The sequence below is a fragment of the Biomphalaria glabrata genome, chromosome 15, assembly GCF_947242115.1.
Source record: "Biomphalaria glabrata chromosome 15, xgBioGlab47.1, whole genome shotgun sequence".
Taxonomy (NCBI): domain Eukaryota; kingdom Metazoa; phylum Mollusca; class Gastropoda; family Planorbidae; genus Biomphalaria; species Biomphalaria glabrata.
Genome location: NC_074725.1, coordinates 29,463,828 through 29,491,377, shown reverse-complemented (window position 1 = coordinate 29,491,377; position 27,550 = coordinate 29,463,828). Strand labels below are relative to the sequence as shown.

The 27,550-nt window shown below is 35.3% G+C and overlaps 2 protein-coding genes and 1 long non-coding RNA gene across 9 annotated transcripts in view; 2 read left to right on the top strand and 1 right to left on the bottom strand.

Moving 5' to 3' along the window:
- LOC106071200 (uncharacterized) overlaps nucleotides 1–14,743 on the top strand; it is a 40,224-nt gene extending 25,481 nt beyond the window's left edge. For 5 of the 6 annotated variants that reach the window (XM_056012348.1, XM_056012345.1, XM_056012346.1 and 2 more), the window contains one exon: nucleotides 14,392–14,743. In XM_056012348.1, the coding sequence (XP_055868323.1) occupies nucleotides 14,392–14,601 (210 nt within the window). In that variant the 3' untranslated portion in view covers nucleotides 14,602–14,743. The remainder of the gene's footprint in view (nucleotides 1–14,391) is intronic. The other variant, XR_008775008.1, reaches the window with a different exon arrangement.
- On the bottom strand, nucleotides 2,056–26,335 carry LOC106071201 (poly [ADP-ribose] polymerase tankyrase-2-like). The gene is made up of 6 exons (XM_013231247.2): nucleotides 26,171–26,335; nucleotides 12,445–12,655; nucleotides 10,008–10,138; nucleotides 8,640–8,838; nucleotides 7,365–7,469; nucleotides 2,056–6,292 (listed from the first exon to the last, which is right to left on the bottom strand). Exons 2-6 carry the CDS (start codon nucleotides 12,559–12,561, stop codon nucleotides 5,555–5,557), a joined length of 1,290 nt encoding a protein of 429 aa, XP_013086701.2. The 5' UTR covers nucleotides 12,562–12,655; nucleotides 26,171–26,335; the 3' UTR covers nucleotides 2,056–5,554.
- LOC129923090 (uncharacterized) lies at nucleotides 19,106–22,612 on the top strand. Of its 2 annotated transcripts, XR_008775010.1 has the most exons (5): nucleotides 19,106–19,158; nucleotides 19,492–19,725; nucleotides 20,945–21,051; nucleotides 21,405–21,473; nucleotides 21,836–22,612. It is a non-coding gene; the product is annotated as an uncharacterized LOC129923090 (long non-coding RNA). The 2 variants fall into 2 exon arrangements; XR_008775009.1 differs by lacking the exon at nucleotides 19,106–19,158 and having other exon boundaries at nucleotides 19,340–19,725.
- Nucleotides 26,336–27,550: the final 1,215 nt, after the last annotated feature.

The following is a 27,550-nucleotide window of genomic DNA, read 5'->3' as shown; positions in this document are numbered from 1 at the left end:
AGGGCATCACGTGTAAAACAAAAGCATTATATCTGTTATTAGGGCATCCCATGTATTACAAACGCATCTTATCTATTACTAGCGCATCACATGCATTACTAGGGCATCATGTGTATAACTGGGGCATCATATGTATTTGTGGGGCATCACATGCATTACTAGGGCATCATGTGTATATCTGGGGCATTAAGTGTATTACTGGTGCACCACAGATATTACTGAGGCATCTCTGGAACTACTGGGACATCATATCTATTAATAAACAATCGCATGCAATTTTTACTGGCATATCAAATCATTAATAGGGCACACATGTTTAACTAGTGTATGACATGTGTTACTGGGGCATCACATGCACATTTCAGATATAGTGACCCTGTACCTTGAATGGCGATCTTTCCAGATTTAGTGAGCCCTGTACCTTGTAAGGTAGTCTTTCCAGATTTACAGAACCCAGTACCTTGTAGAAAAGTCTTTCCAGATTTAGTGAGCCCTGTACCTTGTAGGAAAGTCTTTCCAGATTTAGTGAGCCCTGTACCTTGGAGGAAAGTCTTTCCAGATTTAGTGAACCCTGTACCTTGTAGGAAAGTCTTTCCAGATTTAGTGAGCCCTGTACCTTGTAGGAAAGTCTTATCAGATTTAGTGAGCCCTGTACCTTGTAGGAAAGTCTTTCCAGATTTAGTGAGCCCTGTACCTTGTAGGAAAGTCTTATCAGATTTAGTGAACCCAGTAACTTTTAGGAAAGTCTTATCAGGTTAAGTGAATCCCTTGACTTGGTCCTGAGCAATGTTTGCATTTTTCAAATCAATAGTAACACTCGTTTACATTTATCTTTGTCTACCCTGAACATCAAGACTTTACAGGGAACCACAAAATGTTTAATACTTAGGATGAAAGCACAACATATTGGTTCTATCAATGATTTTGTATACTGCATCTTCCTGATTCTTTTGTGTACATTTGGGGGGGGGATATCTGAGCAAAACTTTCCATACTGCCTTTAGGCACTCAGTGAATACAACTTAATTAATGGCAATGTCTTCGATTCCGAAGATTAAGGATGAGTGCAGTGTTTCACATGACTACGCAAACCCAGTAGCGACCTGCATATTTTCCCGCATATCGTGCAGACAAAGCCGTTGTCTGCTGGCGGTCTTTTTAAGTTTCTGTGAATCTCAAATGTTTTTCCTGCAGCCTTTGTGAGAGCTCTCTGTCTCTTTCAGAGGCCATCTGCTGCCAGATACATTTTCTCTATGCCAGTGAAAGCAAAATGGCACCTGAATTGATCTTAATTGCGCTTACGGAGGGCACTTCTGTTACGCCGTCCTCATCTAAGCTCGCCTTTGGCATGCGGTCGTCTCCGATGCGGGATAAGATGGTAATTAGTACTTCTATGCTGTCCACACCGGCCTCCAGCAGAACATACTTATATACATACACCACTTACAGACCTTGTGATCTGTCTATTCTGTCCCTTAACTTTCGTAGTAGGGGTGCTGTGACAGTTCGCGTAACGAAATCCCTCCACCTTTTCCCGGTCAGCAGCTGTTTTGAGCTGGATATCAGGAGAGAGGCCGGTCCATTCTTTGATGTTACGATCTATGGGACATAATTTAAAGCTCATCTTTGTCCAAGGGTGTCGTGTGGCCAGGACAGCCACCACCTTTACATTCTCAGTGTATATTAGTCACCAATAAGAGTATGGTGAATTCAGGTGTGTGTGGGGGGGGGGGGGGGTCCTAAAAATCCCAAAGTTCAAGATCCCACTCTATAATAGAATTTGAACTCAATACCCCTTGTTTCAGAGGCCAAGTGCTTCACCACTCAGCCAGCACCACATAAATACAACTTAGCACATTAAATCGTGAATTAAAAAATTTAACTTGAGCCCTCCCCCCCCCTCCCTTAATCAAGTAGTTAATTGCTTTATGTTGAGCCAGACATCTTATTAATAATTAAATGTGGATAAACAATCAAAGATACAACAGATCTCGTTTTCTAGTACAAGGAAGGTGGCAACTATAAAAAAAAACCCACCAAGCCAAACTCTTCTGGTCCAGAATCATTTCACCAATCAACAATTTGTATAGGCTTTGGTTTATTTCAAAACATTATGAACATAGAAATAAACCCAGATACATTACACAAAGAAACCATAAGTTAAAAAAACAGTCAAATAAGAAGATTTCAAAGCACCATAATCACTGAAGTAGACAGTATTCTCCAAATAAAAAAAAAATAGCAACTAAAGTATAACTATTTATAATGAACACTTGCTATAATATAAAGTACAGGCCAAAAGCTGTATAACATACAAAAAAATATCTCATGAATTATGTCCAAATGTATATTGTTTTAATCACTCTGTGAGAATAATTGCAGATTCAGTGTCTGGGATCAATCAAACCAAACCAATTGATCTTGAATTCATAATTTATGTTGTGGTATTGATCTATATTTTTATATCATTATATCACTAAAGAAGCATTTTAAGTCAATCATCAAATGAATTCAGAGTTATGGTACTTTAATAAACAAATTCAGTACATAAGGGTTTTATACATATCTAGATACCATTTAGTTTAAGTATTACAACAAAGCCCACACCACAAGGTCAGTGAAACATTTTAAAGGGGAAAGATTTTGATTGAATAAAAGAAACCTTACACTCAAGCTCATACAGGACCTTCCAATCTAAAGTGTAGAAGATGTTAAGGTCATCTGTTTCTTTGGCCAACGGTTAACGAGCAGGGTTTTATGTGGCCAGCACAACGACCAACCACCTTTACTTTCCCCAACTAAAGTCAGGTACTCATTAGAGTTGGGTGGACTCAGCGGTGCACTAAAAAAATCCAGAAATTCAAAATCCCAGTCTTCACCAAGATTCGAACCCAGGACCCCAGGTTCAGAAGCCAAGCGCTTAACCACTCAGCCAATAGGCCTACTCTACTTTGCTAGGGATTAATTTGAGAGAAGAAGAAAAATTGCTAGATTATGGGATCTAATCAAGTTGCTTCACTTTAACATCTTCACCCATCACACATTCACAGAGACATGTCCAAATTTCATTTTTCTGTGATTCTATTCTATTTTACGGGTTTCAAATATGCTTAAACTCTTTCAGTGTGTACTGTTTTTTTCTGGGAAGAACTAAAATGTGCAAGGCAGGGTAGAGTTACTAAATCTAACATAATGTTTTGAATTTTTTAAAAGGAAAATGAATTTGCTACAAAAGTACAATAAATAGAATAAATGATTCAAGAATGCATTTTTTTTCATTTAAAAGAGTAGGGTACAAGAGGAAATACATCTAAAAATTCATCAAAAAGTTATATTTTGAAAGATAGAGTAACCCCACACTGAAAGAGTTAAGAAATGAAGATTATTACATACAAGCCCAAACCTCCTGCAGTGGACAAGATTCGAACTGGGGACCAGCGTGATGATAGTTCAAAGCGCAAATCAAGCAGCCAAAAAATCCAAATTACATTTTTTCTCTCCACAGTTCTGTCTTTAAGTGTGTATCTTTTATAGTTATAAACTTATTGCACATCAACATATGAAACAGGACACAAATTAGCCACATTCTTTTAAAAGGAAGAGAAAAAAAACATCAAATCACAATATTAGTAACATACCAGTAGATCAAGGCTAACAATACATTTAAAATTATGTTCAAAACTGCCACCATTTGATTCTGACTACAAGAGTATATCAATATGATATATAGTTTACATTCACATCTTGTACAAGCTGTCTGGTTTATTATAACCACAACTGTTTTCTTGCATTTCAGGAGTTAGGTAATAATTCATCATGCATGATATAGCTCTTTGAATAATCATTATCATACAAAGTATCAATTATCATACAAATTCTATCTCTTTAAAGTATCAATTATACAGGTTTTATCTCTTTAAAGTGTTAATTATCATACAGGTTCTCTTTAAAGAATAAATTATACAGTTTCTATCTCTTTAAAGTGTCAGTTATCATACAGGTTCTATCTCTTTAAAGTGTTGATTATCATACAGGTTCTATCTCTTTAAAGTAACAATTATACATGTTTATCTCTTTAGAGTATCTATTATCATACAGGTTCTATCTCTTTAAAGTGTCATACAGGTTCTATCTCTTTGTGGTCATGCCAATTATCATCGGGATAGAAGTTCACAGTTATTTCAAACTTAGCCTTGGAGAACAAATAAGAAAAAGAGGCTTGCCCCAATGCTCTGATCCAGGAGAGAAGGAAAAATAAATCACAAATAAAACAGTTCTCAAATATGGGCATTTTGGTGGAAGCTATTTTATCACAACAAAACAAAAGTGAAGAACAACAAGAAAAAAAAAAGTAAAATGGTATGCTGGCTACATAAAACAATTATAAAATGGCAAATTTTTAAACAACGCATTACAAATTTAGATTTGATCACTACAATGTTATCTACTTTTACCCTACCAAATAAAGGAGAAATGTTATGTCATGTTGCGATTTTCCTTATTAATTATTTTTTTTTACCCCTTTAGACAATGCATGTACAAGTTGCCATATCGAGCCTCTAGTCACAAGATTAGACTGTAGCTAGTGTTCAGCAGATCTGAATAACAGAAGCTGTAAATTTTCACAAAATCAGATCACAGATGAACTTCAAACACAGGCTTTGTGCAGAAGCCTGTGTTGAACATTTAAGGGGCCCATGATGCCAGATATCAGGCCGGGCCTTAGGCATAGACTAAACAGGCAGCATCCCCAAAGTGATGTGGGCCTCGGACAGGACTAACAAATTTGTAGATAAAAAGTAGCAAAACTTGGATCAGATCTCACAAATAGTAGAGCACTAGGACTCTGCGTTTACAAGTCTGTCTCTGTTACAGAAATTGTGATATGTGAATTTCACTTATTTGTCCATTTAGATATATATAGATGGACAGGTTTTTAATTTTTAAAAAAAAAAAATTTTTTTTGGGGGGGGGGGGGAGCTACCAAATTCATTTTGCCTCCGATTATCCAAGGCTGGCCCTGCAGAGACCATAGAGTATATCACAACCTAAAATAGTTTCAATTTCAACAACCAAGTCACAGAGTGTCTCAACAAGCTTTCAAACAAACTGACTGTGCACAGCAGCCCAAAAATTGTCCAACTATTTCTGGGACCGTGACGACCAAACAGACAAACACACAATTCCTCATATTTTGAAATAACACTGTGTTAGATCATCCTTAGAAAAATCCAAGCTCGTGGGAATGCTCCAGTTGAAAGAACAAAAAATTACAAGGGCAAGACCTATGTTCACTATCTATTGTATCGTTACGTAAATAAAACAACCTTCCGATTGGTCAATAGGGTTATGATAAAATAACACACTATCCACTATCAACTGGTCCATTGGGATATGAAAATATAACACATTCCTACATAACAAAGATGCTTTATGTAGAGCCTGGGAACGTCAATCACTACAAGAAAAAACTCTAAGTTTGAGAATGATCAAAACAGAACATTACATTTTAAAAGTTGTCGTTAAATTTATGCTTATACTAAATAGCTGTGCTTTAGGTAGACTTTAAACGATCAGGACCTGTTGAGAATGCTCTGTCTATGTCTTTTAGCAGAAGCAGGCTTTTTAGTGCAGGCGGACATTGGAGTCTATGTGTGGCCCAAACCACATTGTGGCCGGAGCACATCATTGCACACCTGGCAACCCTGCGGGCCTGGTTCTGCAGGGACATGACCTGGTAGGAAGCCCTTTTTCCATCAGAGGTCTGCAGGTGGTGGTCCAGCTGCTGCATATGCTGAGAACGAGCAGCATGCCTCTGGGTGTTATTCGTACCATTGGAAGTGCCCAGAAGTTCATCTTGAGAGCTGCTGGAACAAAGCTGAAGCTTGTGGAGGATCATAGGGAATTCTTCAGGTCTGGAATTGATCAGAACGCGGATCAAAACGTCTGAGGATGACCCCAGGGAATGCCCATGGGCAGCTATTAATGCCATTAGAATATCCATGCCCGGTCCTAGAATATCCAGAGAGTTCCTCTTCACGAGTTCTGACATAGCCAGAATGACAGCATTCTCGTGAGTCAGCGTGGGTTGGGGACCGCTCTTGGGACTGACCTTCGCATAGCCGTATGCCGGGCAGAAGTCTTGTGGCCGAGGCCTGGTGAGCCCTCCTAAATATACCAGCTCATTGACAATGTCAATGTTTTGGTTGATGACTGCCTGGTACAGGGGTGGGCCTGAGCACTTATTCCACTGATGGACCGTGACCATGTTAATGTCTGCTCCGTAGTTCACCTGGAAGAAACGAAACAAGATTAGAACACGACTTTCACTTTGACCTTTAGGACAAAATATTTAAGAATAAAATAACAGTGTTAAATCCCCTAAAGAACTCTTCTATTATGTCTTAACTGACAGAGTAAATAAATATAAATATATATATATAACATGTGAAAGCAGCTCCTTTGTTCTCCCATGAACACACAAGAAATCTTAGAAATAAATACAGCACAAACAAATCCAAGGTTAGAAATTTTGAATTAATAATCTAACAAGAATGACTCCACAAATCCATATCACAAATATAATAAGACATGTCTTCGACTCTTAAGATTAATGATGAGTGCAGTATTTCAAGTGGCTATGTAGTCCTAGCCTGACCTACATATTTTGCCACTTTCAAAGCAGACACAACGGTTGTCTTCCGGTGGTCAATTTAGATTTTTAACTAGCCATCTAAGCCTGTCCTCGGCAGTATATTTCACAATATAGATATACATAATTATATATCAGGTCAAACTAGTAATGTTAAAGCTGACACTGTCCTCCTTTACTATTAGATAGCACGCCCCCTTGGCTTCCAAACCAAAGGGTCCCTGGTTCAAATCCTGAGATTTTTTATTTCGGGATCTTTAGGGGGGACCTCTAAGTCCACCCAGCTCTAATAAGTAGTTGGGGAAAAGTAAAGATAGTTGGTCGTTGTGCTGATCACATGACACCCTCATTAACCGTGGGCCACAGAAACCGATGACCTTTACATCATCTGCCCTATAGATCGCAAGGTCTGAAAGGGGAACTTTACTTTTAAAACTTTACCACCTCTAGAAATTATAAGAAAAAAAAAAAGAAAAAAAATAATGAGCATAGAAATTTAGTTTGATCTAATACAAAGTCAATGTCAAGAGCATGACACTACTAGACCTATTTTCCTTTTCTTATTTCTATTAGTGACAAGTTTATTAGTAGGTTAATCCCCGTTGGCTCTTGCTGTGATCTGCGACAAAAACTTAATGTTCGCAGAAGCACATCTTTTAAGAACTAGAAGCCCATTCACATTAACACGGAAACCGCACAAGGAAGCACTTACCAACAATCTTATCATGTCTATCATGTTGTAATCTATGGCAGTGCTCAGTGGTGTCATGCCATAGATGTCTATTGCATTAGGATTCGCTCCCTTTTCTAACAGAAGCTTATAAGGAGAAGAAAAAAAAAAAGGTGTTCAATGCAATTAGAAAGAAAAGTAAGAAATTATAATTGATATATTTTAAAAGGTAAGTTAAAAATTATTATAATAACCATTATGAGTTTTATACTAAAACATTCAAATACTTCATAGAAACAAAGAAAATATAATTTCTTATTTCAACATTATGGTGTGATATAATTTCTGAAAATGTGTAACACAGGGGGTGCAAAAGAAATCAGTTTTATTTTCAAAAGACAAAACTGTGTTACATTTGCATAACAATTATTAAGTCCATTATTTTAATAAGAAAAATGATTATTCACAATGTTTACTAAGATGAATAATCATCTGGAGAATGCAATTCTGCAGCTCAAAGCGTAAGAAAACGCTTGCAAAAGGGTCTCGGTCCTGGGCTCAACTAGGGAAGCTTACAGTGCTCCCTTAGCTCACTAAAGATATTAGGAAAACTGGGATATACGAGGGTATAAGATGCACAAGAATGGCTGCATGGTCCTGCTGTGTGCGCACCGAATTACAGTTCGGCCCTCTTGATGGGCCCAGGGTCATACCCTTCCCACTATCATCACCCATCGACCTGTGCGAAAACAAAGATAAGATATGGTAAATATTTCAATGAGGATTTTATAATCATTTCTTTACAAAAGACTTATGATTGCCCTTATTATCTTTCATTGTTTTGAGATATGGAGCTTTTGTATACATTCATGCATATTTTACAATTTTGTTTTAAAACTTCCTACTGACATCACCCATCATCTTGCGTGACAACAAAGATAAGATATGCTAGATAATTCAACGAGGATTTTATAAACATTTCTTTACAAAAGACTTATAATTGCCCTTGTTATCTTTCATTGTTTCAAGATATGGAGCTTTTATGCATATTTTACAAACTTGTTTTAAAACTTACAAGTGTTTGGTGACATGGAGAAACAAACACAAATAGATTTAATGCACAGCAATGATATTATTAACTTATACAAATTCTGACTAAATGGTCAAAACTTTTTAGACGAAACTTATTGACTGCTTATTACGCCATCAAATAAAAAGAAAATGTTAAAAATAAAAGATCACCATTAACCTTGAAATAACAAAGGGAAAGAAAATGATTTCAACTAAGACATAGTAGATGTCTAAGAAACTTCCTACCTTTGCAGCCCTTTCATTTCTGTAAACCAAAGCCTTGATCAGAGGTGTGCGGCCCCAAATGTCTCTCTTGTCAATGTTCTTTGAATGGCTAACCAGCTCCAGAACACTCCGGAAGTTTCTCTTCTTGCAAGCTTCATGCAGCGCTGTCATGTCACAGCTGTCTGCCTGGTCCACATTGACGCTGCGCTCAATCAAAAACCTTAGCAGGAATCAAATTTTATGCATTTTTTAAAAAGCTGATAAACATAGGGAACTTTAAAAAAAAATGTTCAGAAAAAAAAATTTTTTTTTGAAAGTGCAGATTATATTTTTGCTAAAATGTTGAAAAAAAATTATTCCATGTTACACATAATACAGTAAGAGAGATAGTTCTTTTAAAAATTTGTTGTGCAGGCACTTATGTTTATGTCGACATGAGAATGAAACAATACGTTTGAAAAGTAAAAAGTTTCCAGCTTATGGTCTCTGCTTGCTCTTTTCTATTGTCAGTCTTCCAGATCTTCAATATCTCTGTTCAATTTTCCACCAAGTCCACAACCTTTTTTTTTTAGCTTCATGAAGTTTTACTTGTAAATTTCCCCTTTCGGACCTGGTGATCTATAGGGCAAATGATACGCTTCTGTGGCCCACATTAATGAGGGCATCATGCGGCCAGCCCAATGAGCAACTGTCTTTTTCCCAACTAATGTCAGCTACCGATTAGAGCTGTGTGGAATCCGAGGCCTCACTAAAGATACTAAAATTAAAAATCCAAGTCTTCGCCAGGATTCGAACGCGGGAGCCCCAGTTCATAGGCCAATTTCATTACCACTCAGTCACCACACCTTCTTATCACATTATATTATAGTAATAAAAAAAAGACAAATTTCCTTACGGATAATAAAGATTATTATTATTATTATTATTAAATAATTATAATTGCTGGTTTTGTAAAGCCAAACCTCCATGCTTCTGTTGAAAGATCAGTGCCCTATGGTCTGATTTTCTTTAGTGGAGTAAGAAAACATCTAAAGATAAACCGGGAGAAGTTTTTTTTTGCCTCTCAGCCATGCATCTCATAATTGGTATGTAAGTTACTGAATATGTGCACAGCAAAGGCACTTAAAACAGTTTGACTAAATATAATGATATGTATTTAAAACAGTAATTTATCCTCAAACTACTGGAATAATTAACTAGTTTGGCTACCACATGAATTAATCTCTCTAAAAATTAAGCAAAGTGTTCCGCTAAATACTGAGAATGTGCGGAATGTTCCTTTAAGGAAAAAGTTTGTGAAACACAGCCTTAAAACAGCATTATAATAAAATGTGACCACAATACAAGTAACTCTCACACCAACATAACTTGAGACACAATGTTTCTTACTTGACTATATGATCATATTCTCTGGCCGCAGCTCTTTGTATCAGTGACGGCACCGTCTCTATGTTTTCTATGCTCCCAAAATTCTTAAACTTTGGAGACTCAAGAACTTCTCTAAGGCCTTCAATATCACCCTAGAGGAAACAAACACAAACAGATAATTTTACAGACTTTTCAATTTTCTGTTGCATTTTTTTTTTAAAGATGATTTATGACTGCAACAAGTCAATTTAACAGGAAAGACTGTAAATGGGGAAGCATCAATTCCAGTATTTTTTTTTAACAAACTGCCAGGCACCTGAGATAAACTTTGATTGGTAACAAAGCAGGAAGGACTACTCCTATCATAATGCTCTAAAGCAGTGATGCCCAAAATACGGCCAGATTCGGACCTCAACATGGTTCCATCTGGCCTGTCAAAACGTCAGTACAAAGTGTAGAAAATTCCCTTTAAAAAAATTTTAAAAAAGCGTCTTTTTTACCTTCGTTAGGGACCTCACTTTTTCTATGATGGAATGGTACGATGACCTTTGTGAACTGGGACTCTGAATGTAGAAGTTACGAGGAAGAGTAAACAGATCTTTACTTTTTTTTGTGAAAAAAGATAATTAGCCAACATATTTGTTTTATAAAAAATGTGACTATTTTGATTAAAAAAAAAACAACTACATTATCAAATAAATATGACGGCATTCTTGATTTGAGCTGCAAATAAATGATTGTTAAACTACGCCTAGAGATTGTAGGAATGATGGGAATATTTACAGAAAGGTACCAGAAAATGAGTCGGTGCTAAAGCTAGCTACAATGTTGCTCACATTTTAAGCAGAGAAAGGAAGCCATTTTCCTACACATTAAAAAAAATAACAAACCCCAATATCCCACTAATTAATGTAGTACTAGATCCACAGGTTTCTAATAAAACAGCTTGAGGTCAATTTAATATCGTTATTGTATATGGCCTGTGACACGAATATTGGAAATTAAAATTGCCCACAGACCAAATTACGTTAGGCATCACTGCTCTAAAGATATATTTATTTGTCTGCTAAAAAAAAGGTTTTAAAATTATTTCTAGTAAGATGCAAAGTGGTTTCAAACGTGCTGAGAAGAAATGCATGCTAGGCTACAATTTAATTATCTACAAGCTAGAAACCATGTGTCACAAAATACAGAAAATGGAGAAACAGTGATCAATTAAATATATGAACAGAAGTAACAGTGACAGTATCAGAATGTAACATTTACAAGTTTGGAGAAGCCTCTATAAAAACACACAGAAGAAACCCAGCGTTTAAAATAATTTTTCTTCAAACTCATTTCAGTAAACAATTATTCCATTCATGAACCAAATTCACATCAAACATAAATCACTTGTACAATTCATATAAATAGTAGAATAGCTCGACTTAATAATAGTGTTACTGTTAAATAAATACAACACAGTGAATAATTGCTGAACAAATAATCGGCTATTAATTACTAATGACCAACAACAGAACACAAATGATTAATGATTACTGAACATAATGGCTAGGTTTGATTTAATTTTTTAGTCTCCCAAAAGACTTTTTAAAAAAACTTTTACATATTTTAGACCCTTTCTACAAAGCTTCTAACTTCCTGTCTCTGTCTAATTGTTTACCGAAAAATACCTTCAAGAACGTAAGGAAGAATCTGGTCTACACACATAAATATTGACCCACTTTTCCAATCAGGTATCTACATATACACATTGTGACCTAATAACCTTTTGGTCAGTTCCCACATGCTTCATGATTCAGTCAAGTGTGACACCTTGAGATGATTCAAAATGTGGAGAAAAATGTATACAATTATTTAGTGCCAATTTAATGCCCCCATATAAATTGTTGTTCAGTCATGAACGTCTATGGTTCAAGCCTAGCCATTAGCTATAGTTGGAACATTGTTGCCCATCTAGCATTTCCCCCCCCTCTCCATGCAGCTGATGTGTCCAAACGATCACAGGTGGCATCACAGGTTCTGCTGGTGAATAGCAATGTGTGCTGCAAGCTGCCTAAGAATCACTGGCTGCTTTTTCCTCAGAGTTCACTAACAAAACCTTTCCCATGTTAGGGGTATAGCTGCAAGCCAGAAGAGGTTGGAATTTTCCTCTTCCTGGGTGGGTAGAAAGCCAATGCTAACGAGCCACTCCTGTAATAACTATAAATATTAGACGCTTAAAGCAAAAGAAGCATGGTCGAGAGGCTAAGTGCGCTTGAACTTGGCTTGGCTACCTATGAAGGTGGCTCGAGGTTTGACACCCGACTCGGGCAGAGTTGTGTTTACCGAGCGCCCAGAAGGCAGCACGGAAAAACCTTCTCCTAGAAACCCCCTCCCTCCACTGGTCCACAACTATAAGCATGAAAGTAGCGCTATATAAAAGCCATAATTTATTTAAATGAAATGTTAGTCCTACCTTTTCTACAGCAGCCACAATGGTATCTACATACTGGTCCTTGTCATCAGAGTTTCCAAGACTCAAACTCCAGCTAGGCAACAGTATGTAGCATAAAGAACTGAGCAGGGAACCCATTGGTGCTCATGGGAAGGGTTTCATTACTCTCTTCACTCCACTCTTGGATAAAATAAATATAATGTTGACTCTCCTTACCAGGTCACTGGATTGTCTGAAAAGTTGCACACATAAATTAACACTTCATTGATATTAGTAACCATCTATAATGGTCATTTTATAATTTACACAAGCAAAATATAAAAAAATCCTTTTGAAAAAATAAAACAAAGCTTATCTAAAGGAGAATAACTCTATCCTTAAAACTATACCAATAATGTACAAGTTATTTCCCTTAATTGATATCAAACAAATAATTAATTACCATAAATTAAATGATGAATTGAGTATTTTTGTTTATTGTTTAAAGTAACGACTTGATCGGAGAATGCATGAGGGAGAAATAGCGTTATTAATTATTAAAGGGGACTAAAGCCAACAAATTTAGCCATATCTGTGAATACTGAAGTACCAGTATTAGTTTCCCTTGTCTATTAAACAAAATAATGAGTTACCAGTAATTAATTGTCTAATTGGTTACTATTTTTTTTGTTTGATTCATGTCTATGTCAATGAATAATTGTGCGAAGTTTCAGCTTAAGAGGAAAATAGGTGTGGGAGAAAGAACGTGTACACACTTTTACCAGACAGACAGACAGAGTGTGTTGATATAAGCTTTGTAAAAACAAGGCCGGATGTACCACAGTGCAAGAGCCTCATTCCTAGATGGGGCCTCCACATTTTGACAAAATACAAATCATTAAATAAGAACAATCTGGTATAAACTTTGTCACATGTAAATTATGAGTGAGTCTGGTGTGTATGTACACTTTGGTTTCTTATAGTTATAATGTTTTTTGTTTGGTGTAATGCACAAATTGTAAGACGAATTTCCTTACGGATAATAAAGATTATTATTATTATTATTATTATTATTATATTAAATTAAAAATAAGGAAAATGAGATTGAATTTCTTTCTTCACAACCATGACATGCTTTTAGTATTATTTAGAGCGTTTATATTTAATGCTTAAAGAGTGAAGGAACCTCCATTGGGTACAGTTAGGCACAGTTTTACATTATTGAAGTTCTAACAATCAAATTATTTTGAATGATCTGCCGCGGGCACGTTGCCCTGCCTCATCGTGGCGCCCGCGTGGAAACGGCCATTTGAGGAATGGCTAGGCTAAATGGGTAGCAACACAGGACTCCCGTGGGGATGCCCACGGGTAGACAAGAGTCCACTCATTGCACGGGCGGGGTTGTAATAAAGTCCCCACAAACACGTCACCAATCCATGCGCTGTTCCTCAAAGGGACCGTTACATAAATGGCGGATCCCGCACAGTTAGCTTGGTACATTGAAGGAAAATGGCAGAAGTCCCCGGTGCATTCTCGGCCTTCGGCCGTGTCTCTAGTCCACGTGTCGGGGGCCGAACGCATCGGTCAACAGCAATGCCTTACATAGGCATTGTCTAGGGTCTCTCCCAAACAGAACTGTGTGTTCACACAGGTTTGTTTTTTTTTTTTTTTTTTTTTACTGTTTGGCGTCCAAATAGGTTTTTTTTTCAAACTTAGAGCTCGAAGAACCTTCGGCTCAGCTCTTAGACATCAACAAGGTTCAAAAGGAATGATCTGCCAGGTCACTGAAAGCAGTCATTTGAAATCCTAAATAAATTAAAAAAAAAAAAAAAAGTTAAAACTCTCCTAACGATCTAAGTTTGTTTTTTTTTTGCTTCAGAATTATGAGAATTCTGTTAAATTGGTAATTTTATTTTTGTGCCATAATTTTGGCCTCTCTTTAACTGTATTTCATTAATAATGTAAATAAAAGCATTCTTTTAACCACAGATCCCAGAGGCCCCACACCTGAACACAACACTACAGAAGTTTATCGGAGGAGAAAGTCTGCGCAACAGCCCCAGGCATCAAAGAGACCAAGTAAAATTTGATAGTCTAGTCCGTGGTACAGACAGATTGCAGCGATCTAGCCCTCCAGCAGACCAGCCAAGTAAACGTATCCTGTCGCCCAGCTTCCCAGCATTAACCATCAAGGAGTAAATTGCTACCAAAAAGAAACAGCGAAAAAAAAACAACCGAGCCATTCTAAGTGCTTAGCTTTGATCAATGAACAAAGTTATTGTGCAAGCGTGTAAAAAATGTATAAATGTAAAATTAAAAAAAAACATCTTGTATGTCCTGACTTATTTTCTGTAAATTTTTTTTTTAAGGTTATAAATGAATTAAATTAATTAGTTGGAATCATAACCAACAAAAGGCTAAATGTGGCTCTACTGTTATAGCTAAGATGGTTTATTAGAGACTGCGTCACCAACAGAGAAATATTCAGCAATGCGAACACTTTCCGGCCTCCTGAAATAGTGAACGAACATCGCATGATGTATATTAGACAAAATGAAAAATGCTCCCCAAAGATAGTAAAACATGGAAGCCGAAACAAGAGCAGTCCTCATATAAGGCATCACACCTTCATTTGAAGACCTTAAAGCAGTGAAGACACCAGTTTGGAAGAAGATGTAAACATCATCAAGGACTGATTCTGTGGAGGCAACTTGCCCCAGATGGGTGTTGGTGAATCTAAGTCTAAGTAAATAAGAACAGTCTGGCTGCTTAAAATCTTTGAGCTTCATTTTGTAACGACTCTCACTATCCAGGCTCTCTGCAAACTGCACCACACGACACCACCAACTCAAACTTGACAACTGGGGGCTCCAAAATAGCATAAAACTTATGTCCAATAGTAAAGCACAGCCCATGCTTGGCAACATCTAACACTGACAAATGCTTCACCATTGATAACCCAACCACTGTATTAACTCCTGTACCTCTGTATTAACTCCTGTACCTCTGTATTAACTCCTGTACCTCTGTATTAACTCCTGTACCTCTGTATTAACTCCTGTACCTCTGTATTAACTCCTGTACCTCTGTATTAACTCCTGTACCTCTGTATCAAACTCTACTGGCCTCTACGTCTCCTACCTAATTTGTCCTTGATTCTTTGTACCGGACTGACTTCACACTGGACTCACTGTAACAGGCTGGATCTTGAATGGTAACTTTGACTCTTACCTGTAAAGTTGTGAAGCGACATGACGCTACTTCTTCTTCTTCTTCTTCTTCTAGCCAGCTTTATTGCTGCTGAGCTGTGAGCTCTTTTGCAGACTGTGCCAAGGAAAAAAAGTGTGCTGTTTTCTTCAGTTGTTCAGCACTGCCGTACAGGGTTGTTGGTTATGTTGGGCTGTAGTGGAAGTAGGGTCTGCCTAAGGTGGATTAGGGAGGGGCATTCAAAGAGGATATGGTTTACGGTTTCAAAGGGGTGGGCCCAATGTCTGCAAAGGGGTAGTTGTGTGGAGTTTATTTTGTTCAGGTGGTAATTTAATAGTGGTGTGTGTCCTGTTCTTAGTTGGAAGATTGTAGATTGTTCTTTGCGGGGGAGGAAGTTAATACTGTCCAGTTTGTTAGGCGTAGTCATTTCTCTGTACATGGCTCTGCCTGTGTTTCCTGATGCCCATTGGTTGAGCCACTCCTCTTTGTGATTGTTGACTAACATTGACCTTAGGGTGAGGTAGTTAACAGGTCTATCTGGTTGTTCCATAGATGAACCTGCCTTTAATAGCTTATCTGCCTTTTCATTTCCCATGATGCCAATGTGTCCAGGGATCCACTGTAGTGTAATATTGATATTTAATTTTGATATCATCTGGTGGATTATCACAATGAGTGTTGTCAACTCTCTTAGGCTGTTTGAGGTGCTGCTGTTAAGTGCTTGCAGAGTAGATTGGGAGTCTGTAAAGACAACAATATCTGATGGTGGTTGCACTCCTTCATATAATTTGTTTTCCACTGTCTGGAGTGCTATGGTAATTGCCTCAATTTCGGCTTGGAAGTTTGAGCAGTAATCACCACAGGGTGCGCTTATCTCAAAGTGTTTATTTTTAGGGAAGACCAGGAAGGCACCAAGACCAGCATTGATGGTAGCTTAGAAAGCCGATCCGTCTGTATAAATATGGATAGCTGTTTTTTGATAGCTTTCGATTGTTTCAAGAGTGCCTACTTTGAGCTCCAGTGGATTTGATTCTTTTGTTAAGGTGTTATTTAGTAAATGTGTTTTGATGGTTGGTTGTTTGTAGTTTAGTCCGGGTGTAATGACATGACGCTACACCTTTGCTCTATATAAAAGGTCACCAAAGGTATTCTAGAAGGCAAAAAAATGAATCTTGTATTTTCTGGGTGATCCCATGACCCTATCCAACATGACTAGCCTGAGTTCATAATGTTCATAACATTATCTTTCTTGAAGCGCTGCCACTCATTATGGTTGACAGCTAGACTAGCACTTGCCTGTATTTTCTGAGTCATCTGATTACACACAATTACACCTATCCATGTTACCAACAGAGATATAACAATATGGACCATTGGATGCTGTACTCTTCTTCAGGAAAGCATGGTGGCTGAGCGATAAAGCACTTGGCTTCTGAACCAGAGGTCTCGGGTTCAAATCTGGGTGAAGACTGGGCATTTTAATTTCGGGATCTTTGGGCGCCTCTTAGTCCACCAAGCTCTAACGAGCACCTGACATTAGTTGCGGAAGAGATGGGACATAATTATTTTCATTACACACCTAGCCATTTAATGTGTGAGATTTCTAATGAAATGGCCCATTATTTTAGTCAACCTTAGAGCTATCCTTCTAGCAGACATAGCTGTGATTTACAAATTTTGCCACGTCAAACAGAGAAAACATTGCCTGTGGTCAATGTTAGTTTTCTCTTCACTCTCTTGTCAAAAGCTTGGTCTCTTTCACTCTCTGTCTTTTGTCAGTATTAGAGTCTCTTCCACAGACAGGCCCATCTATTCCTCAATGTTGTCCTCCCGTTGCTTACTTTGCCTCTTTTTTTTTCTCCTGGTACTGTTCCCTGCTGGAAAGTCTTTGGGAGCCCTGGGGATCTTGTTATATTGCCGTAGTCTTAACTTATGTTTTCTGACAATGGTTAAAGGTGATGATGGGGGGGTCTTACTGTGATTTTATTTCAGGTTTCCATGTTAATAATGTGGATTTGTATGTAACTTGTAATGTAAAATAAGACTTTTTCGCATATACTGCAATTTCAGGAGATTTCCAGGAGCTCCTAGAATTATAAATTACAGACGTTCTAGATGCTTTTTCATATGTCAATCTAGTCATGCATGTTAATCAGTGATTTAAATTCTGCTAAGTTGTTGGTTTTCCAAGCTGATTCAGGCAACCAATTCCATTCTCTAATGGCACTAGCCTCATTAGGCTGTGACTAGGGAAGTCTTGAAGAAGGACCACTTGTTCAAATTAGTGCTAGCATATAATATTAGAGAATTATTATATATTATAATCTAGATTCTAGACTAGGACTACTTTAGATATTAGATCAGAGACATTCAGTTGATTCAGATATCAGTCACATTCTAGATTCTACTTAAATTTTAGTCTAGAGAGTCTAGTCTATTGAGATATTCTAGTCTAGATTTACCAGATTACCAGATCTAAATTCAAACTTTAGTTTCCTCCTAACTCTAGATCTAGAGTAGTGAAAAGTCTCATTATTCATTAGTAGAGTCAGTGACTAGACTACTAGTAACTAGTAGTACTATACTCCCTATAGTCTAGACTAAGTAAAAAGAGTCTAAAGTCTAATGTCTGACTAGACCATGGAACTATACTAATGGAACACCAGCTTCGAGATTTTATGATCAGAGTGCCGTCGCGCATCTTTTTTCGCGCACCATACCAATTTGAAAAATCGATGAGGATGCCAAAGAAGAAATTTACTCCGAGAGCCACTTGGATTGACCTTCATTGAGAGTAAAACTTCCCCACACTATATTTTATTAGATCTGTAAAAACTTAATCCATTTTCTGACTATCTGATAAAATAGATACAATTTCCCTGAATAAAGGATCGTCACAAAATATTTTTTTTAAAGGCCACTTCGTTAAAATAGGTGTTTCCAGTACTTCCTCATTTGGGTATTTTACACAAAATCTGGAATTATTTTTATGTACATGTCATTTTTATCATCTGTCCCGCGCAACCAAACCATCCACTTTTCCCGGTCACCAATGTTCTTAACAAGATATCAAGAGAGAGAGGCTGGTCCATTATTTGCGTAGTCCAGCCAGCTTTTTTTTTTGACAACCTTTTTTTGTTCTCTCTCATGAAGGATATGTTTTGAAAATTAGTCTTACAAAATACAATTCCAAACCAACTCATGCAGTTATCGTCTTTTCACAGTATTGAGCAGTCATCCTTTTTGCTAGCCAGAGTGTTAATTGGCAAAAGTGAAAAATTCATTTGTTTAATTTTTTAAAGTAAATATTCTTAACTATATCTTTTATATAATAATATATTTTTAAAATAATCTTTTATATAGACATGCTTTAATAGATCTAATAAATGATTAACTCGGACCTACCAATATGGGTATATAAATACTTAAATCTGGGTATTTAAAATTTCGAATGCGATTTTTTTAAAAACCGAACCGAGATCTAGATCTCTTGTATAATATCTAGAATATTATAGATCTACAACACCTAGACTAAAGTTAAAGACTAAGGTCTAGATTTATTTAACGTTTTAAAAAAAATCAATAGATCTAATATAGACAGTCATGAGATCCACTCTATTTTATCTAGATCTAGACCATACATGAGATCAATAATTCAAATAATTGTCAATATGAATATTTTAATTATTTATAGATCTAGTCTAGAGTCTAGATCTATCGATCATCTAGTCTGTCTAGTATGTACTATAGCTATACTTATACACTTTTACAGTTTATGAGTATACTCATACGAGTCATACTGGCTATACTATAGTATAGACACTATAGTTAGTATAGTTAATACTTTTTAATAGTAGATCTATCAATTCTATCTAAATCTAGACTTCACTTTCACATCACATTCACACGATTATTGATACAGACAGTGAATGAAACGAATGCAGTGGTTATACTGATTATACTTAAAGTGGCGATACTACTTATAGATCTACCAGTTGATAAACATCATCATCATAGATAATAATCTACATCTATAATCATAGTACCCTTTATTTAGTCAATATAGTCAAGTCAAGATAGTGGAACGTAAACTCGAAGGTTTAATACAATAATATGGTATGAGTCTATGAGTTAGTATAAGATCTAATTATTTTGTTACTTTGTATGTGACAGTATGTCAATGTCTCAATTAAAATAATTAATATCATCAGCCATATCATTTTAAATATTTAAAAAGTAGACATAGATTTTTATTATATTATAAATAGATAGATTAGATCTAGATCTACATATAATTTTACAAACTTTAGAAATGATTGATTTTATTTTTAATTGATAAGCCTTCTAGACTAGATCTAGCATCTCTAGCTAGACTCTAACATGTAGATTGTAGATCTTTGAATTGGATCGATATTCACCTTCCTAAATTGTCTCTCAAGTCTGTAGCTGATTTGAGAGGCCCAACGAGGCAAGACGAGTCTATTAGTACTCTGTCACTTGATCTATCTAGTAGGCCTACTAAGCTAGTGCATTAGCCATAGTGTAGTCAAATCTTGACAACTAGTCTTCTAGATCTAAGCTTCTAGAATAATTAGATCTAGATCCAGTTTAGATTTAGAATATAAAAGTTTTTACTACCTAAAATGCTAAATCTACTGATCTAAATTCTAGATATATAGATCCAGTTCAGATTAGGAATATAAAAATATTCCACTAGCTAAAATTCTAAATCTACTGATCTATACTTAATATGTTGATCTAAATTATATGACATCTACAAAAATTATTATTAAGATATAATTATAGATTCTAGACTAGTTATATATGTACATAAAATATATAAATAAAAGATAAAATTTATGCAGGCCTAGGTCCCATAAATTTATAATTGATCCAGATCTATCAGTAAAAGTTACCTTCGATTGGCAGTTTTACCCAATCTAATCTATACAAGACAATTTATAATCCATGCCTTGACTACACCCCATATATATTAAATAATAGTTTCCATTCCATGCCATACCCAGACCCATGAGTTCATGAAATAATAAATGATGTGGTGTCAAGTTGGATCTATTCCCTGAAATTCAGTACTTTAATATAAAACTCACATATCTAGTTAATTATTTGCTATGACACTGATAAACTTGGACTTGTGTGATACATATATGTTTCTTATCAGATTTAATTAATGAAGTTTTGGTGCATTTTAACCAGTAATAAGGCTACAAAAGTAGCATCAGGTGTATTCTAACCATTGGTATTTTTCCTGTCAACATTTCTATTCTAGTCTGTGATAAATTATAAATAAAAAAAAATGTTTGTAATGTTTCAGTTATTAACAAGTAGAACCATGGCAACCAGTTCTGATGATGTACCTGAATGGCTCAAGGATCATACTTATACTATTTCTACTCTCTGGGCATCCATTCAATATTTAATGTAAGTACTACTATACAATTTTTATTTTAGTTATCTAATAGATATTTTATGAATTGTGTGATTTTCATGGTCAAGCAACATCCAAATATCTGGGATGGAATTTAACATTTTTCTCTCGTTTTTTTATTTTTTATTTATAACACTCTTAAGCACATTCATCTTTCATGAATGCCTAATATACCTTGGCTGTTGTGCAGGCCATTCCTTTACAATAAACTGTTAGATGAAATTAGGAAAAATTGTCTGATAATTTGTATGTTTGATACAACAACGTTTTCAATTTAATAATATTATTTTTTAATTTTAATGTTTTCAAAAGAAATTAACCAATATGCCTAATTGTATAATTACAGTTATGTTTGGAAATGCAAGAAAAAGGCATGCGTTCCTGAAAAGTCAATGATTGGTTGCACCTCTTAAAGGTAAGGTACTGCAATTTTTCCCTATGTACTTTTCTCATAAGCTGAAGTACTTGTATTTTTGAAAAACTAGTTTTCCATGAAAATGTAAATCATAATATATGTTATAGTTGCTTTTAGATTAGTTCAATGTGCATCAAATTAACTGAACATCTGCCTTCACCTATAGTAATAATTCATAACTATTAAGGTCAGGGCCATGTTTACACATTAACGCAGTAGCTCTTTTTAGGTACAGACTATTTTTAGAATGGCAAAATTATATAACTATACTTAATAACATATATACGTTTAGCATGGTCAACACATATGTCACACATATTTTTTTTTTTTTTTTAAATCCTTTTATTTATTTTTATAACTAGATAACTTCCTGTTATGAGAAAAGATGAGATTCTTGGACTCTTGCATAGCACCACCAGAAAGGAAAATCCCATCATGTTGCAAAATAAAAGTCTTGGACCAATTTTAATTTAAGATATATATATTATACTGTAAGCTGTATACATATTTATGTATATCCTGTCATTCAGCCAACAAGTTTGGATTTAGTATTTCCTTAAATCTGTTTGATATTGTACTTGAAAACTATTAATCTGAACCCCATTAAAACAAGAGGGAGCGCAGTGGATGAGTGGTAAGGGAAATTTTACTTTTTTAAAATTAAAATAAGAATCTAACAAAAGTAAACATATAAAATATGGTGCATTCTCCTTAAAACTAAAACCTGGTGCAAAGGTTTAAAATGTTGGCAAAAAAAAGCAACATCAATTAAATATTCTTAATTCCCTTTGCAAAACTTACTGAGAAGAACATGCATGTTGTTCCCTCATAAGTTTCTTGACAGAGGAAATCTTGTTTATATTAGATTTGAATTAAGCAAATTAAGAAAAAAATTATAATCATTATTTCAAATGGTTTTATCTAAACCTTATGAATTATTTTTCAGTTATAAGTATATTGAAATGAATGGATAATCATGAAATCGTTAAATAATTGCTGCTATCATTCCATTGACTAAAGAACCATAATTTTTTTTTAAATTAATTTCAAAATGATTTTTTTCAAGCAGAGTTCACATAGATCTTGAGTGAAATTTTTCTTTTTTTGACTAATGCTTCAATTTTATTGTATCATTAGTTTTTTATTTTTATTACCCAGAATATTTTAAAAATGAGTACACTATTTTCATGCAATAATGTAACTTGGTATTCACACATCAAAATACGCTATAATCTTTAGGCCATATAGATTTGTATAAATATAAATTAACTTGCTTAAATGCATTGTAAATGTATATTGTTTGGATAAGAATAAAGTTTTTCTGTAGACAATTATTGTTCAAGATTTGTTGATGCTCCTGCTTAATAAATTATATATACAGGTCATTAGTTTAATCACACTACTGACACAAGAAAAACTGGTCGCCCCCACTTCCATTACATCTATAGATGTAATAAAACGTGACCTCAAATCAGTGAACATCAATACTGACAATTGGGAAGACATAGCTTTAGACCGCAACAGATGGAGAGACAGTGACCAAGAAAGCTATGGACAGTGAAAGTACATAGGTCTCAGCTCAGGAAGAAAAACGTACAGTCCGAAAAACGGCCAGCTCCTCTACCACCGAAGCAAAAGCCTGTGCTATCTGTGGACAGGAGTGTCTCCAAAATAGGGCTCCACAGCCACATGAGGAAGTGTGCTCTGAGATGAAACCTTAGTCTTTCTACGACTGAAGGAGGCCAATGATGATGATACAGGTCATTAGTTTTAACACGTCTGATAATAAATGACAGTACAGGTTATTGAATGAAAATTTGTCATTATTTCAGGTGCTTTAGGCCTACATCAATGTGAGGTACCAGTACTTTGATTGTGTCATATAACAATTTAAAGCAACATTTTGAAATGAATAGTGTGTAGAATTGACAGTAAATACATTTAAGTGATGGGCTGTGATCTGCATGAATTGAGAGCTGATCATGTATTGAATTTGTGTTTTTGATCTTTACTTCAAGTAAATGTTAATGAACAATTAATTTTTAATGAATAAATAATTTAAAAATAAATACAAAGAAACCATAAACATCTACTTTAGTTTAATAATTTTTTTTCATCAGAACAGAATTTCCAACTTTGCATTCTTAAAATAAAATATAATTTATTTAGAGTAGAGTCAGAACACAAAATCATAGTTTTGAAGTTAAGTAAATTAAGTTTTAGAAGCTGTGATCTCTTATAAACATTTGTATATAGGCTACACACAATTTAATTATTATTTTTCATCAAATTGCAGGAACTAGTACATGTACTTATGCATATTTGACAATAAAAAACCTTAGTCAATGAAATAGTAATACTAGTAAATGAGATAAAAGTAAACTAAATATCATCAATGCTATTGAAGCTTGTTTCTTTTTATCTTGTTTGGTGGACTGCAATTAAAGTTGCTATTAATTTTACTGATTGTCTTAGCTGAAATGCCTGTGTCGTCTCTTTGAATCCTAAGCTTATTTTCTTGGTTAATGGAAGTCCAGATGTTTGGAGTTTCACTTTAAACACCTATATATTCCGAAATGGCCTTCCGATAGGCAAAACCTATTTGCCTAACATGTCATATGCACATAAAGAGGTACCACAGAAATGCTTTAAAGACAAGCTTAGGCGCCAACTTGCTTTAACTCACATAGAATAAGAGAGCACCTGGTTGCATACAGCTTCAGAACGAGACAGCTGGAGGTCACTTACAAAGGTGTGGTATACACCAATAAAAATTAATTGCTGAGGGTAGACGGAAAAAAAGAAAAAAACAACTGATTCTACCACAGGTGGACAATGGTTATGCCTGTGCTCAGTGTGGCATAATATGTAGGTCACAGCTGGGGCTGAGTAGCCACTGGAAACATAGCATTCCTCATAAGTCTTCGGAATCAAAGACAAGCCTATCATTTTTGTAGAATAGTTTGTAGCTTCTGTAAATGCATGAAATGCCATCACAAATGACACAAGTCCTCTGTGAGTTTGATGGATTATAAACATCTTACTTCTTTGCCTTATATTAAATGGTCCTTCTGTATGTTCCACTAGGTACTTGCGTTTATCTAAATATCATTGATATATCGTAACATGTCATCAAAATAAAAACTAGAATCTCTGCAACTGGTTTACAAGTCAGAAGTCATCAATAACACTTGCCATTAAAAAAAAAAAACAACAATTTAGATTACTGATTAGTCAAATTAGTGACTGATTATTCGATTCATTTAGGCCTATAATTTTTTTTATGTGAAGTTTTATAAATCTATTCCATGACAAAAACCCTGGCTAGATTTAGATCTACTGGTCTAGACATCTAGATCTAACTAGAATTAAACTAGAAAACTGAATTAGAGAAGTAGCTTTCTGGATCTAGATCTAGAACTAGAATCTATATATTACTAATATTAGATCTAGTTGCGTCAAACGCTTAATTTTTGGTTGTTGTTTTTAATAAATGCACATAAAATACATTGTATTTTGGCAATAAAAATACCCAGTTGGTAGTCAAGTAATTCTAATAATTAATTAACGAATGACTCTATCAGTATTTGTTTTAGATCTATCAGATTCATATGACTTATTATTTATACTTATTTTATATCATTCGTCCAAGAAAATCTAGCTCTAGATCTATTTCATTTTAGATTAGGCTATAGTTTTTTTTTTGTTTTTTGTTGTTTTTTTTTGTCATTTTATTTAGGCTACAATATTATGAAGATTAACTTTTTCTTTGTTTCCCACGAGACGTGTATGCCTATAGCCTAGTCCTTTCGATAATAAAAAAAAAACGATTAGAAATGCGTAGCTTGGAGTGTCAAAACTGTATTAGGCCTCCTATTTTTATTTCGTGCAATTTAGTATATCGTAACAAATACGCATTTAGCGGAATGGTAGACAGGTCTTCATCCAGATTTAGTGTAAATAAACCAAACACAGAAACACTGAAAGATTGTATTTTCGGAATTTAGATTCTATTTTTTGGAAAATAAGTGGCATTTTATAGGGTGATCGAAAAAAATAACTTTTGTGACGATCTCTTATTCAGGGAAATTGTATCTATTTTATCAGATAGTCAGAAAATGGATAAAGTTTTTACAGATCTAATAAAATATAGTGTGGGGAAGTTTTACTCTCAATGAAGGTCAATCCAAGTGGCTCTCAGAGTAAATTTCTTCTTTGGCATCCTCATCGATTTTTCAAATTGGTATGGTGCGCGAAAATAGATGCGCGACGGCACTTCGACTCTCTTTGTCTTTGTAAAAAACTCGAAGCTGGTGTTCCATTAGTATAGTTCCATGACTAGACTAGTGAGTAATCTCTAGACTAGACTCAGTAGACTAGAAATAGAATAGAGCAATAGAGTGATCTAGATAAAAAAAGATTGAGTAGAGATCTACTTGATCTAGGACCTAAGACTAGGATCTATACTAGATCTATAATTAATATAAAATAAAAATCTATCAATCATTTAAATTTAAATCATTATCATCAAGTCAAGAGACAAGACTCAAGATATCTAGATTAGATTTAGACCCAGAGTAGATCTAGAGTGCATATCTAGAGTCTACATAAAATGTAGGCCTAAATATGATCGTTTATTACATTGAAATTAGAACATAGACTAGAATATACTAGATCTAGAACTAGATCTACATTACTTTGTAATTTGTAGCTCTAATTTGTTTACTTTCCAGAGGGATTGACCTATGACATGTTAACTTAAAATCCAAAGAGTGTTGTTATTTTAAACTGCTAATCACTGTTTTTCGAATCTGGGTTTTCCCCCTCTGATCTAAGGTTTTTATTAACTTGGTTTCAATGGGTCAATTTGATCCCCGCTATGCAAAAAAAAAAAAAAAAAAATTATGACCAATAGCCAACTAATCTTTAAAATGGGCATCGGTATTGGTGGTGAAAAGCTGCCGAGTGTCAATATTTTTGAATACCTTGGAACTACTGTCTCAGATTAAAGAATCAAACCTGAACAACTGGCCAGAGTTGCACGGTCCACAGCAGCTCTTACAAAACTCAAAACAATCTGGAAAGACAAAGGCGTAGCCATCAACACTAAAATCTGACTGATGCGCTCAGTGGTCATGGCCAAACATTTTTCCTACAAGTCATTCTAAAAAGTTTAAAGTAAATGAAGATTATTCTTATTTCAAAATATTTATTAAAAGACACAAACTCAGGACAGTATTTATTCAATATTATGAAGAACTGTGTTGAAAGTGTTAAGTTGGCATGGGACAAACGGCAAGTGTAACAACTGATGAAGTCCGTGCTTAGACTGAGAACACTAAATTAAATTAAAGAACAATATCTCAATCATAAACTCTAAACTGCATTCAATATTAAACATATGATTGAACCATTACCTCAGTGATCAAACTTGTCAGAGCTAGAGGCCTTAACCCAGGGGGTTCTCAACCTGTAGGTCGCGACCCCCTTGGGGGTCGATTGACCATTTGCCAGGGGTCGCTTAAGACCATCGAAAATGTGGATTGTTATTGCCTACTCTTTTATTGCTGTATGTGTGTGTCGGGGGGGGGGTCGCGGCAGAGTTGGGAGGGGGGGGGGTTGTAAAAAGGGGTCGCCGAGCTTAAAAGGTTGAGAACCGCTGCCTTAACCACAAGCAGTTCAGATAAGTACTTTAAGATTTGGAGAAAAAAAGTCCCGATGTTTGGTACCACAGTAGTATCCGCTGGTTTAACAATGGCAATGTGTTGAGAAGAATTTAAAATCTCAAGAAAGAAATCGTTTTGTTCCTTGCTGAAAACGGACTGTGACTTTGTTGCTAGTAGTTCTAGTGCAGAGTGGAACACAGACTTCTCGTTTTATATCTGGATAATTGCAATTTGGTTGTTTGCACATTAAATGTATGTGCATGTTAAATCTTTTCAATCAAAGCTTTCCCATTCCTCCAGGCAAAGAAGTGAAAACAGGTTTTGTCATTTCCTTTGCTGAAAGGTATTATATAAGATAAGATAAGAAAGGTGAAACTTTTTTCTAGTGAAATGTTTAAAATGTACAAGACG

Coding starts and splice junctions, on each gene's coding strand:
- LOC106071201 (XM_013231247.2), bottom strand. CDS start 12,561: ATGGGTTCCCTGCTCAGTTCTTTATGCTACATACTGTTGCCTAGCTGG. Junction 7,470..8,639: donor GAAATGAAAGGGCTGCAAAG/GTAGGAAGTTTC, acceptor TCTCCTTATAAG/CTTCTGTTAGAAAAGGGAGC. Junction 6,293..7,364: donor TAGACATGATAAGATTGTTG/GTAAGTGCTTCC, acceptor CGTTTCTTCCAG/GTGAACTACGGAGCAGACAT.